At 42.1% G+C, this 12,736-nt stretch overlaps 2 protein-coding genes across 2 annotated transcripts in view; both read right to left on the bottom strand.

The window, feature by feature from the left end:
* Nucleotides 1-238: 238 nt before the first annotated feature.
* rep15 (RAB15 effector protein) lies at nt 239-2,317 on the bottom strand. The gene is made up of 2 exons (XM_084554942.1): nt 1,970-2,317; nt 239-1,889 (listed from the first exon to the last, which is right to left on the bottom strand). Exons 1-2 carry the CDS (start codon nt 2,240-2,242, stop codon nt 1,344-1,346), a joined length of 819 nt encoding a protein of 272 aa, XP_084411068.1. The 5' UTR covers nt 2,243-2,317; the 3' UTR covers nt 239-1,343.
* A 2,415-nt stretch (nt 2,318-4,732) lies between these two features.
* ppfibp2b (PPFIA binding protein 2b) overlaps nt 4,733-12,736 on the bottom strand; it is a 91,117-nt gene continuing 83,113 nt past the window's right edge. Inside the window, 7 exon segments of the mRNA XM_084554940.1 lie at nt 4,733-5,646; nt 5,649-5,699; nt 7,127-7,192; nt 8,532-8,732; nt 10,697-10,885; nt 10,963-11,088; nt 11,540-11,662. Of these exon segments, the coding sequence (XP_084411066.1) occupies nt 5,605-5,646; nt 5,649-5,699; nt 7,127-7,192; nt 8,532-8,732; nt 10,697-10,885; nt 10,963-11,088; nt 11,540-11,662 (798 nt within the window). The 3' untranslated portion in view covers nt 4,733-5,604.

Here is a 12,736-nt window from a genome sequence, read left to right on the forward strand (position 1 = left end):
GTGTTCATAATTTAAATTTAAAGATAGAAATTATTCAGTTATTTTGTTGAGTAATTTGCCAAAACTGAGACAGATTCTTTTTTTGTTTCAAATTTTAATATAATTTAATTTAATTTTTATTTAAGTGTTTATTAGGAACTTGTTTTGCACAAACCACACAACAGATTTCCGTTTTTCTATGAAGAAAAATAACATAAATTAAAGCACAATGAAGTACAGTAGAATACAAACTATACCAAACTGAGTCTACAGTCACTTTAGGGTCCCTGTGAGGCTCTGCTTTGAGCACAGATGCTAGCATTTTTCATTTTTAATATCCGATATCGGTCACCTTCATCGCCTTTTGCTAACATTTGCTATTTAGCACAAAGAAAAAAATTATTAGAGTCTGATTTAGTTTTACAGTTAATTAAAGATGTCTTTCTTTAAACTGGACTGTGTCGTTGTACCCAAACAATAAAACCCAATGAAAGTTTGGTTCTGAGATCTTTACACTCTTTACCTTAGGTTAACTTTACAGTGCCTGGATTCATAAACACATTACGAAACTTTAGTGTTTAAGTATCACTGTGGCTACGTTTACACGGACACACTTATACTGTGGATATAAACTCTCAAGACATTCTCAATCAGATGTAGAGGGGTGCTGTAAACCTTTGATAATCTGATCTCTAATAACCATTTAAGCACTTGATATGATCAAGTGATCCAGACATTCAAAAAGGGGGGACAGAAGTATGGAGGTAAAATAAACAAAACAACCAGTTGTTCAAACAAGTGTTCACTCAACGTGGGACATCTTGATCATCTTCTACTGAATCAATTCAGTGTTATATTTCAGTCAATACACAAGAAATATTGTCCATGTAAATGCAGCCACTGTCACGCCTCACTGGGACACTTGAATAGAAAGCAAAGGTGCAACTAGTAACAAAAAAGTGTCATCAGTTGCGCCTGTTTGACAGGTGAAAATGTATATGGCAAGGTGGTTTAACATTTCCTATGTTTAAACAGTTAAGAACACACTGCCTAATGCAGATCGTAAAAACACACAAAAAAGAGTAAAACACACACATTTGTTATTAGATTCTAGCTTTGTAGTTATCCTGTAAAACGTGTCTAAAGACAAATATATCTACAGTTACTTGTTTTAGAGTTTAGTTTGTTAGAGAATGACTGTAAGTAAACAGCAGAACGCTTCAGAGTAGAAATATCACCACTATTGATATATACTAAAAATGACCAGAAAAGCCCCTCTGGCTCTATGAAGACTATATCAGTAGCTTCTACATTCCTATCACACGATGCGTATTGCTGTATTCTTGTATTGTGGGTTTTTTGGTTCAGCAGAATTTAATCATGAGAGTGAGAGAATCATCCATTTTTTTGGTGACAATGGCCTGCATCATTCCTGTAGGTGTATGGAGATACCTCGAGCCTTTGAAGAAGTTCTCGATCAAAGCTCGGTCGATCTTGTTGCACTTCCCGATGGCCGCCTCAAAGTTGTTGCTGAGGACGCCATAAATGTTGTCCTTGTCATTTTTTCTGCCGAAGAACAAGAAGAGGGCGTAGCAGTCCTTGCCGATGGAGGCGCAGAAGTCCACCAGCCTTTCGTACACATTCTTGTTGCTGGACTCCATCTGGGCTATCTGGACGGTTTCGCTGCAAGCCTCCAGGGAGGCTGCCTTCTCCTCGGCTTCCTCCCTCTCTGGTAGATGTAGGACCTGCACAGCAATTTGGATTTTAGGGTTCTTGGTAGGCTTCTCCAGCACGGCCCAAACCCAGTCGGCGCCCAGGAGGATTCGCTGCTCGGGTGTCATGGCTGTGCAGTTTAAGGTGTCTGTCATGTTGAGGTTCACGCTCTGAGTTATGTATGTCATCAGGAAGACCTGTTGGAGGACGACATGTTTTAATGGCTACTCTAAAGCTGAGTTTCTTGGATAAGTACTTTGATCGTGCAGGTATCTACCTGAGTGAGCACCTCAGGGCTCGGGTGGAACTTGTTCTCCGGATCCTTGAAGGTGAGGTACTCCTGGGTTCTGGTCGAGGCGGTGGCGATGCAGTCGCAGTAAAGGGGTATGAAGTCATTGGGCTTGGAGGCGGGGGGTCTCCTCAGCGTGGCAAAGATGCTTGGTTTGGGCGAGCTCTGATTGGGGGTGGGTTGCTTGGATGAGTTGAACTTAAAAGAGGGCAAGAAGCTTTTGTTCTGGAAGGCACTGGGTTTGCTGATTTTCTGACCCATCGTGGACTGATGATGGAGGGCAGGAGATCAGAGGGTGGTTTCCCTGATGCACTGGAAAGATACCGATGGCTAGTTGTGTTCTTGAACAACAAAACAAAGTCTGACTCAAAGCATGCTGCCATATGGAACCATAGTTACTGTCCATTCTTAACAGTGAAGACATTACTTTGACACAATTTGAACCCTATAAATTATCAATGCAAGGCTACAAACGTACAAATCACATGGTCCTTTAGCTACGAATATCTTTATGAATAAACAAAAATACTCACCAGGATGGGTCTGGAATTTTCTGCAGTTCCCAGTCCACTACCCGCCCTCTGTATCGTTCCCCTGCCCTGATGAGATACAAAATGCCTATTTGTGTCTTTATGTGAAGGTCAGTCTCAGCCGTCCTGTTGTGGACAAGACTTTCGGTAGAATAAAGAGGATTTTCTATTGAAGAGGAGTTCCTGACGATAGCGGTGGGTGTGGCGCTTGTAACCTGTCAAACTTTACGTAAGTCAACAAGAGACTCAACTTGCCAGTTAACTAGAAGCAACTGCGTGAGGAAAGCCTGAAGGGTTTGATGGGTAAACAAAAAGCTTAACTGCTTTCAGAATGAGGGACCAATAAGGACATGTAGGCTGGGTCAGCAGCTTCTGCTTTGGCTCTGTATTATAAAGTCTCTTTTTGTTTACTATGTCACTGTGGTATCACATGGTAGTACGCTATAGTATAGTATATGCTGTGTTCTTGAATAGCTCGAGGTTCTTTTCAAATCCCTAAACAGAATATCAGAGAACCCAGTTCATCAAACTTTTTTTTTTTATTATTTTGTCCACAAAATATCAAACATCCTACGGTACCGGGCGTCTCCTGTCATTTCTGTAGCCATATATGTAATATATTCTTCATAAAAGTAGATTTTGACATTTTTCTTCATCCTTAAAATGATAGGATCCGTTTTAGAAACTAACACATACCATAAAACAGTGCTACATTGGGGAGAAGAGGGTCAAATGAACATCTTTGCTTAAATGTTTGCACAGTATACAGTTATGTGTCTGCACTATTTACTGTTAAAGTCCAGCTGTAATAGCAGCAAGACTCTAATAGAGACAGTTTTTGCATTATTTTTCTAATCTAAGTGATCAACATTCTTCTTGCATTTTATGCACCAAACAAAAGTTGCTTTCTTGGTCCTTCTCAGTGTCCAGAGCTGAGTCCATTTCTATCACAATGGTGTCCATGTTCTCTTTTCCATATCTGGTTGGCAATTCTCCTTTATAGATGGTCCTTGGGCGGAAGATTACCTGGATTCTACTAAGGGTTTTGACGTGAAAGTCTAGGTCTTTGTCTAGTTCACTGTCCGTAACCCTCCAACAACCATATATGTACTATATTCTTTTCAAAGTAGACTTTGATGTTTTTCTTCGACCTTAAGATGATACAGTCAGTCTTACTAACTAACCACATACCTGCATTGTATGTAGGAAGTTGCTTTCTTAATCTTTCTCAATGCCCAGAGTGCCAGCTGGCATGTCAGGCAACCATGAAGGTCGGTTTCACAGTGGTGCTCCAGCTCTGGTTGAGTGGTTGGTTCAGCTCAGCCTCCATAGTTTGCCGCAAGTCTTGACCAAGCCTCCAGTTTCAAGCATCTGTCCATGTTTCCTTTTCCATATGTGGTTAGTGATTCTCTGGGCGGAAGATTACCTGAATTCTTCTCATTTTGGTGCTGTTCATGTTACAGAAGACAATCATTGCTGTGTCTCTGGATGTCGCTGGCAGCCCACCATCCCATCTGACCACACCTTGGTCCCTGCGTTACAGCTGAAGTTTGTGTAAAAGCTTTTTATGATCAAAGTTATTTCTGTTGGTAATTGGTACACATTCAGGGTGCACCGTAGGCTGACTGTGTGGATACTGGTTGGTGCGAATCTTTTCTAAGCTATGTTTTCAAAGGTCGGCTGAATGATGGTTCATTTCAGGATCTTGCTAGATACTGGCAAGAGTGTTGCACCTCTACTGCAAGCTCCCTTCTTTGGGATTTATACAAGGATGCCCTTGGTCCAGTTGTCAGGAAATGTTTTCCTTTTCCAGACAACTGTGAACTGTGGTTGAAAGACAACCGTGTCTTTTCGAATTCTGTCTCTGGGTAGAAAACTAATGGCTTTAATGAATTATTGCTTAATGTTGGAACTGTTTTGGTATTTAGCTTCCTGTACCCAGCCTCTTCATCTGGAGTTGGCCTCCTCAGAGTTTCCAGCCTCCTCAGAGTTTCCGGCCTCCTCAGAGTTTCCGTCCAGCGTTCTTCCCGTGTTCTCTCTTGTCGTCAGCAGTGTTCTTTTCTTTGTTGGTGTCGTGGAGCTTTCTGGAGATTAATTTAGTCATCTTATAGATGCTGCTCTGTTCTCTTTTCCCAGCTGCTGATTCAATGGCCTGTGACATCTTTGGTTTAAGTCATTCCTTATCAATTACTGTCTTGATTCCCAGGCACGTTTCTCTGCATAATACCATTCTTACAAAGTTCCATCTGCACATGGTACACTGATATCTTGCATATCTGGAGGATGGAGATAATTCTCACTTAGTGGTCTTGTCAATTGATTGCTATTCTATAAATTTCACTGTGAAACAGATCTGTGGACTTAATCTAAAATGACTTATCCAACTGCAGTCACTTCAACATTGGTAGACTCAGAAGAAGGATCTTGTCCGATTTCCAAATTATCCAAATGTTCAGTGGAGCCCAATAGCGACAGATCTACTGTGCTTGTAATCAATTGGATGTTTTCTTATTGAAATACAATAACTTTTTTCAACGGAGTCCATTTAGTCCTTTCACATGATGTCTCAGTTCTTGTTTATTTCAACATACCTTACGTGGTATTTTTCTTTATTTAAAAAGATCACTTTTGTAGAACAGTTTTAATTGTGTTGTAAAATCAACATTTCATCTCGTTCCTTTTTTGCTTCACTCATCATAAAAATGTCTGAAACAAAATCCATTTGAAATGTGCTTGAGGTCTTTATGAACTTTCTTCCACCTCCAGACCTCATGTGCGCTACTTGTCATCTGACCCTGTTCTCCCTGATGATCTACCTGCACAGTATATAAGTGGTGATCATTAAAGGGTACGTTGCATAGGGGAATATATAAAGGCTTATAAATACTGTAGCCCTGAGAGAGACCCTTGATTGCTCTCAACCATTTGTGCTCCCAAGTCCTCTGTGTTTACGGTGTTACTGCAGGTGTTACATGAGGTATCAGCGGCTAGTGGAAGTAACCAGCTCCACTCTGCAGTGTTAGGCCAGGGCCTGGAGGTACAGTTCAGATGGTAGGCAGGTTGCTACAGGTCTCTTGTGCTTGATCGACAGCATTAGTGAGACAACAGCGTCGGGTCGTCGTCCTTCAGACTAGCGCCGTCTGAGACCTCCTCATCTCCTTCCGCAGCTCGTCTCGGCTGAGCAGGTACTGGAGGGCAAAGCATCATGGGAGTGGCAATGTGTTAGAAAGCTTGGGGAGTTGGCGTTTGCTACTGAGCTGGGATCAGCCGATACATTTCAATACTGCCAACTTTAAGACTCAATTTTGAGAAGCAACATTGGATTTATGACAAAAAAGAAGAGCAATGCCATTACAAAAGGTATTTACAAACGTTTAATGGGAAATTATTATTAAAATTCTACGTATAACTGTCTTCCAGAAAGTACAAAATGAGGAGAGCTGATCCCAAGTCAGAGCAAAGCCAGCTTCACTGCTGATAAGCAACATAAAACATGTCAGCAGACATTATGAGACGTCACACAAGGAAAAGCACAGGTGGATTTGATAATATGAACAAATTCTCCATCCTAGTTGAATGTGCAAACGGGGAAATCACTTAAGTCGATGTGCCCCAAATTTCAAAATTTCTGCTCTGAGACACTTTAACCAGCTAGGAGCATGTTAGCGTAGCTTAACATACTCAAATTTTTGATAGTTTTTTGGCCAATATGAGGCTACAGCTTAATTTAGCTTATCTTAGCTTAGCTTAGCTTAGCACAAAGGCTGTAACCAGTGGAGAGGAGCTATACTGGCTAGGTGTTGGTGGTTTTGTCACTGGTTAGAACCAGACTAGCTTTTACTGCCTCTTTTACAGGCATCATTCCAAGCTAAGATAAACGAAGATAAGCTAAACTAACCTAAGCTAATCTAAAGTAAGCTAAGGCTGTTTACTTATAAAAGCACATTATTTACATTGTGGTTTCCCTACTAAGGTAAAAGGTCTGAATACTTGTTCTGTGCTTTTCATGTTGTCACATCTCAAAATATCTTCTGTAAAAAAATGATCAGTCAGTAAAATTATATGTAAAATTATACATGAGAGGTTTAATTCTTAGAAAAGTAATTCAAATTTTAAAATGGTTTAATGTTTACAAGCGTCTCAGCTGTGTTTTTCTCTTCGAATTAAACTCTTTAATAAAATAACATACAGCTAATGCTTTGTGTGACATTTGTTCTAATTCTTTCCTACAAGATCTCCAGGCTTCACTGCATTTGCAGTTTCAGGCAGCTGTGGAGACGTGGATGTACATGTTTGCTGTGCGAAGCCTCGGGGTTCAATTACTAACTGACTTTAGCAAACAGAACAGAAGCAAGAGAAAGCGAGGCTGGCATCTGCACGACAACCGCAAGTAATAAAACGCAGTAAGTACCAGCGAGCGTCTTTCACGCTAGCAGTCGTGGCATTACTTTCCACTCAGATGTGTGGTGTTTTAATGACGCTTCTCCCTCAGATTATCTCCAGTTTTCCATCTGAGTGCCTCAAACTTCTGTTGCAACAGACAACGAGCAGTTACCCGGTGAGTGAGTCAGCCCCACGACTCATTAACCAGCAGCCTCTGTGTGTTGGTGCTTACTGTGAGGTTGTTGATGCTTTCAGACAGAGCTTCTATTTGCAAAATGGTTCCCTCTGCGGTCGCCATCTGCAACACACAAAACGCACCGTCGTCAAATTACGGACACGCTTTCAATGAAACGATGCACTTCTTAATAGTTTTTTATTTCCAGATAGTAAATGTTTGCATTCATGTACGTGCTGTATGTAGTGCACGATGCATTAGTGAGTGAACGCATGAGGATTGTACCTGCAGCCGCACACTGAGCCAAACATGCACTTCCCATGTCACCTTTAGCGCGGTTACCATGGTGATGATCGTCAGCCGGCTCGGCTCGGATCAGGGACGGAAGCTGGTGTCATAAGCAGCCATGACAGCCACAGCCGTGATGGTGAGGATGATGATGGTGGTGGTGAAAGCAGGTTAGTGGTTGATGCAGGCTACGTCATAGTGTTCCCACATCTCTATCATAGTGATTTTGATGCTTCCTTATTAAATATACATGCCCCCTAATGATGGATATTGGTAAACCAAAAATAGACTTCTGTCCCGAAAGAAGGAACCAGAGTTTACACACGTACAATTTTGTTTATTAAATGATTTGATGAATCTTTTTGACATTTACATGAGCACACGTTAGCTTCCTTTAGCAGATTTCCTTTGCTATAAAAATACTATCACAGTCAAATATGAAAAATAACAGTACAAAATCACCACCTCAGCGATCAACCAAAACATGCCTCCTGTTGTATAATGTGCTCTGCAGTGATATAAATATTAAATAAAATCCCTCCGATAGGATATGCAAATATTGCACAATCTCACGGAACCGTATTCAAACTGGTTAGAAAATTTTTTAATTATGCAATAGCCGACTCACACATATAAAAATCGTCTAATGGTGGCGCACAGATGTTTAATAATAATAATAATAATGATAATAATAATGATAATGGCTTAATACTGTACAACAAGAGATGTCTGTGTATGCTGTATGGGTTACAGGAAGTGACGTGACAGGAGTCCAGAGAGAGGCTCTCTTGTGAGGAGTTAGGTTCATGGCACAGGTCTGAGGTTGGGTTAGTTAGGCATCTGACCGGAACTGAAATCAAAATACTTCAAGTGTGCTTGATTTATCGTCTTAGAACACCCTGCAGCACGACTGCGAACCAGTCAGTCAAGTTTATCGGGGCGTCTCTTCAACATAAGGCACAGGGTCGGGGTGATGGGCGGGGTTTAGAGGAGCAGGGTGGGGATAGGAGGGGCTGAGGTATTATGGGCTGCAAGCAAAGGAAGCAGAGTTGTAGCAGAGATAGGTGATTGGCTGATGGCAAGCGTGACAACATAGTCGTCCATGTTGTTGTTGTTGTTGTCGTCACAGTTGTTGTCATGGAGATGGGTCAGCTCTGCTGTCCTCGGGGCCCACCTGGTCCCTGGAGCGGTCGGGTTCTCGGTCCAGGATGGGGCTCAGGCCTCTGAAGCCGGCGTAGGGACGCACATGCACCCCGTTCGCCGCAGACTGTCCTGACTGAGACGAGGACGACTCGATGGGGCAGACGTAGTCAGTGGATTCATCCGGCCGTCTCCTCCTGAGGTGAGTCAAGTTAGAGAAGCCCAACTTCTTCGGCTGCGGAGAAATAAAGGATTAGAGATTAGATTTATTGTAGTTGCATATAGTACAGCTACTTAGCAACAAAATGCAGTTTGGCAACCAACCGGAAGTATAACTGAACTAATGAAATCAGTAGAGGAACAGTAATAGTATATAATAGTGTATAGAATAATATATAGATTGATGTATCCCAGTTAAACATGAAATCTTATACTTGTGCATATATTTATTAAATGCATAAATTAGTGATTTGTACATATCTGCAAGTTGCAAAAGTCAGTGAACCCTTGTTTCCAGTATCTGCTGTGACCTCCCTGTGCAGCAATAACATCAACTAAACATTTCTGGTAACTGCTGATCAGTGGTCTACAGCAGCTTGGAGGAATTTTAGCCCATTCCTCAGAACAGAACCACTTCAGTTCTGAGATGTTGGTGGGTTTCCTCACATCAACTGCTTGCTTCAGGTCCTTCCACAACATTTCTACTGGATTAAGGTCAGGACTCTGACTTGGCCGTTCCTAAACATTCATCTTGTTCTTCTTTAACCGTTCTTTTGTAGAACCACTTGTGTTCTTGGTTCTCGCTGTCTTGCTGCATGACCCAGTTTCTCTTCACATTCAGCTCATGGACAGATGTCCTGACATTTTCTTTATGGTAGAATCCTGAAGTCATTGGTCTGTTAATGATGGCAAGACGCCCTGGTCCAGATGCAGCAAAACAAGACCAAACAAGGACATTTGGGACCAAAGATCTTTGTTTTGACTTGTTTTGCTGCATCTGGGAAGTTGATGTGAGGAAACCCACCAACATCTCAGAACTGAAGTGGTTCTGTTCTGAGGAATGGGCTAAAATTCCTCCAAGTCGTTGTAGACGACTGGTCAGCAGTTACCAGAAATGTTTAGTTGCTGTTATTACTGCACAGGGATACTGAAAGCAAGGTTTCACTTACTTTTGCAGCTCACTGATACGAACAAATTGGATTCTCTTTGTCTACCTTTAGGACTTGTGTGAAAATCAACAGAAATTTTGAGTCATTTTTATGCAGAAATATAGAAAATAATCAAGGACTCAAAAACCTTCATATGTGCACTGTGTACACACACGAAGACGAAAGCACTCCTGGCTTTAAAAGAAAATTCCAGGTGAATTTATAAATCAACATATGCATGATCTGAGCATCCGTGAGTCAAGTCACCAATGTTTTGTCAGAATACAAATTGGCTCTACAGTGGGCTGCACCATTTTCTCTTATAGAAAATGTACAGAACAGCATTAAAAAGGGTCTCCAGTCCCGGATGGATGTTAAAATATTCAGTAGATGTAATAATTCAGCCTCCAAACGTCATGTGTGTATATGATGTTTTCTAGTTTCTACACTTCGTCTGCTTTTGGTGCTTGTGAGTACAAAGCGATGCGAGGCAGCGGCAGACTGCTGCTTCTATAAATGTGTCCTCTAAGCCTTCACTTGCTGACAAAAAGCCACCGTGATATGATCACAAAGGGGCTACAGGATATCACGTAGGATCCGCCGTCTATTTAGCATCTTATTTCCTTCCAAGTAAATATTCGCAGCACTGGGTAAGAAATTTAAGATCTCAGTGCCCAAGGTCACAAATGGGTGAAATGCGAGAGTGAATTGTGTTTAAAGTGCGGATTCCATTATTATTTTTTTCTCCAGCAGAGCACAGAGAGACTTAGAGCTGAGTCTTAACGCTGTGAGGAGGAGCAGAGCAGTCCAGGGTTTACTCCGCTCTCACCGGCTTAAACTCACCGAACGGCTCAGAGATTAAACCGAGCTGACGCACCGAGGCCTCGCCACGGATTAAGGTGCTTTCTCTCACACATCACGCAGGAAGAAAGGACGAGTTATCTCTGTGTGTGTGTGTGTGTGTGTGTGTGTGTGTGTGTGTGTTCTCATAATGCAGCGTTGCTTCTCGCACATGTATAATAGTCCCTCTTTTTTCTTTTTATTCTCTCACCTTGACTTTAGCTGTGATGCTGAGCGGAGTGTACCCCGGCGCCTCCGTGTACTCCCTCTTCTCCTGCTGAGCCTGAGCGCCCACCAGGTTGTTGAAGTTGGTGTTTAGATGGCGCCTCAGCAGCGTTTTCTGGGGAGGAATGTTGAGCAGCATGGCCATCGAGTCGGAGTTGAACCGAGGCTCCAGCATCTACAAGACCAGAGATAGCGTTAAGGTGCTTTTATTTTTGACTTTTTCGTTCCACAAACTGATTATATGAAACTCACTAAAAGCCCTCCGTGGACGCCGCTGCCCCTCAGGTTCGGTGCGTACTCTGCCAGATCCACAGATCTCAGCCACTCCATGACTCTGTGGTTGGACCACTGGACCACCTCACTGGGAGTGAACTGGCTCTGAAACACACAGGAAAACAATGAAGTGTAGGTACACAACTTAATGCAAAGTCGGTATACATGCAGCATCTATTCATGATACAAACAACAATTCAAGACATAGCTGATGCATGAGTCTCTGTTTATAGCAGACTATCGTCATGTGAGTCTCCAGTGTGCAAAACTCACAGATGTTCCTTACAAAAACCAAAACTAAACCCTAAACTAAAACTCTTAAAACTGGAGAAACTATGTGGATGATCTTCAAAAAAAACATGTCCACTTGAATTTGTTTTAGCTTTGTTTTCATGTAAACCACAACCCGGTTCACTAAGAATCTTCACAGTCAGTCCAAGTGGACGGTTGTTCCAAATTTTAAGAAATTCCCTCGAGATATTGCGTCTGTCACCGACACAGAAAAATACAATCAGACAATAATTAACGTGCAAAAATGAATTAAAGCCGACTGTACCTCATTGCCGGGCCTGCGCTTGAGGCAGTTAGGGTTGAACTTGTTGACGTGGAGAACATGAATGGCGCACTTGATGCTGAGGTGGTGCAGCTGGCTGGTCACTTTGAGGAATAACAAGTCGTTCTGAGACGGAGAGAAGGAAGATGAGCGCCAACAGAGAAAGGGAGAATGTAAAAATATTTGAGTAGATTACTTTTAATCCTGAGGAGCTGAATAAAAGTGATGATTGATTGATTTTATTCTACATGAACCATAGACTGTAAAAAGTGAAGCCTTTAGAGTAGAGCTCCCCCTGGTGGCTGGCTGCAGTATAGGTCATAAGCTCCACCCCCTCCATGTTAGTGGGCGGGACTTGGGCCAAACTAAAACACTAAAGTATAATACTGATGCATGTTCAAGTTTCGTTTTAGCTATTTGATGTTATAGAAACAGGATATGACATCATGATGACTGACAGCTGCCATTGACAAGCGCTACGCGAAGCGGTCCCGTAAGAACGCTAACCGACTTCAAGGACCTGAGGGATCTTTGCAGTTTTAAACTTTTGTTTTGCGAGATTATCTGTGAATTAATGTAATTAACTAGCTAGCTAAAGCAACACTTCAACGTTAGCTCTGTGGGGCAAAAGTTGGCAATCGGTAGTTAGCATTTACAAAGTCTAAATCCATAACGGTGCTTGAGTCTAGAGCAGCGGTGCCCAATACGTCGATCGCGATCGACCGGGGTAGTCGCGGGGTAGACAACGCGTCTCCACTTCCTCCCATTGGTCAAACTGAGGCTAGAGTCCCAGGCATAAGGCCGGCGCCATCTTGTGAGTTTGGAACCACATTATCGATGACCCGCCCATGCTTCCTCTAGACCACGGGTGCCCAATACGTCGATCGCGATCGACTGGGGTAGTGTGGGTAGATTGCATGCCATTGAAAAGATGTTTAGATGTCTATCATCTAATTTTCTTTTTTACTTTTTACTGCAACATGCCCTGAGTTCAGCGGCACATATCCACAGCCACGCACAACATAAACAACTTTTTTAAAGGGACAGTGCCATTTTTCTAAAAGTGCAGTGCAACAATTGTTCTTCTTAGAAAAACAACGATAGATAGAGCTTTTAACACTGTAGCAACAATTAATATTATATATGTAGGTAGATCACTTTGACATGGTCAGTGTAAAAGTAGCTCGCAAAAACCTAAAA

This window comes from Chelon labrosus (assembly GCF_963514085.1).
Source record: "Chelon labrosus genome assembly, chromosome: 11".
Taxonomy (NCBI): domain Eukaryota; kingdom Metazoa; phylum Chordata; class Actinopteri; order Mugiliformes; family Mugilidae; genus Chelon; species Chelon labrosus.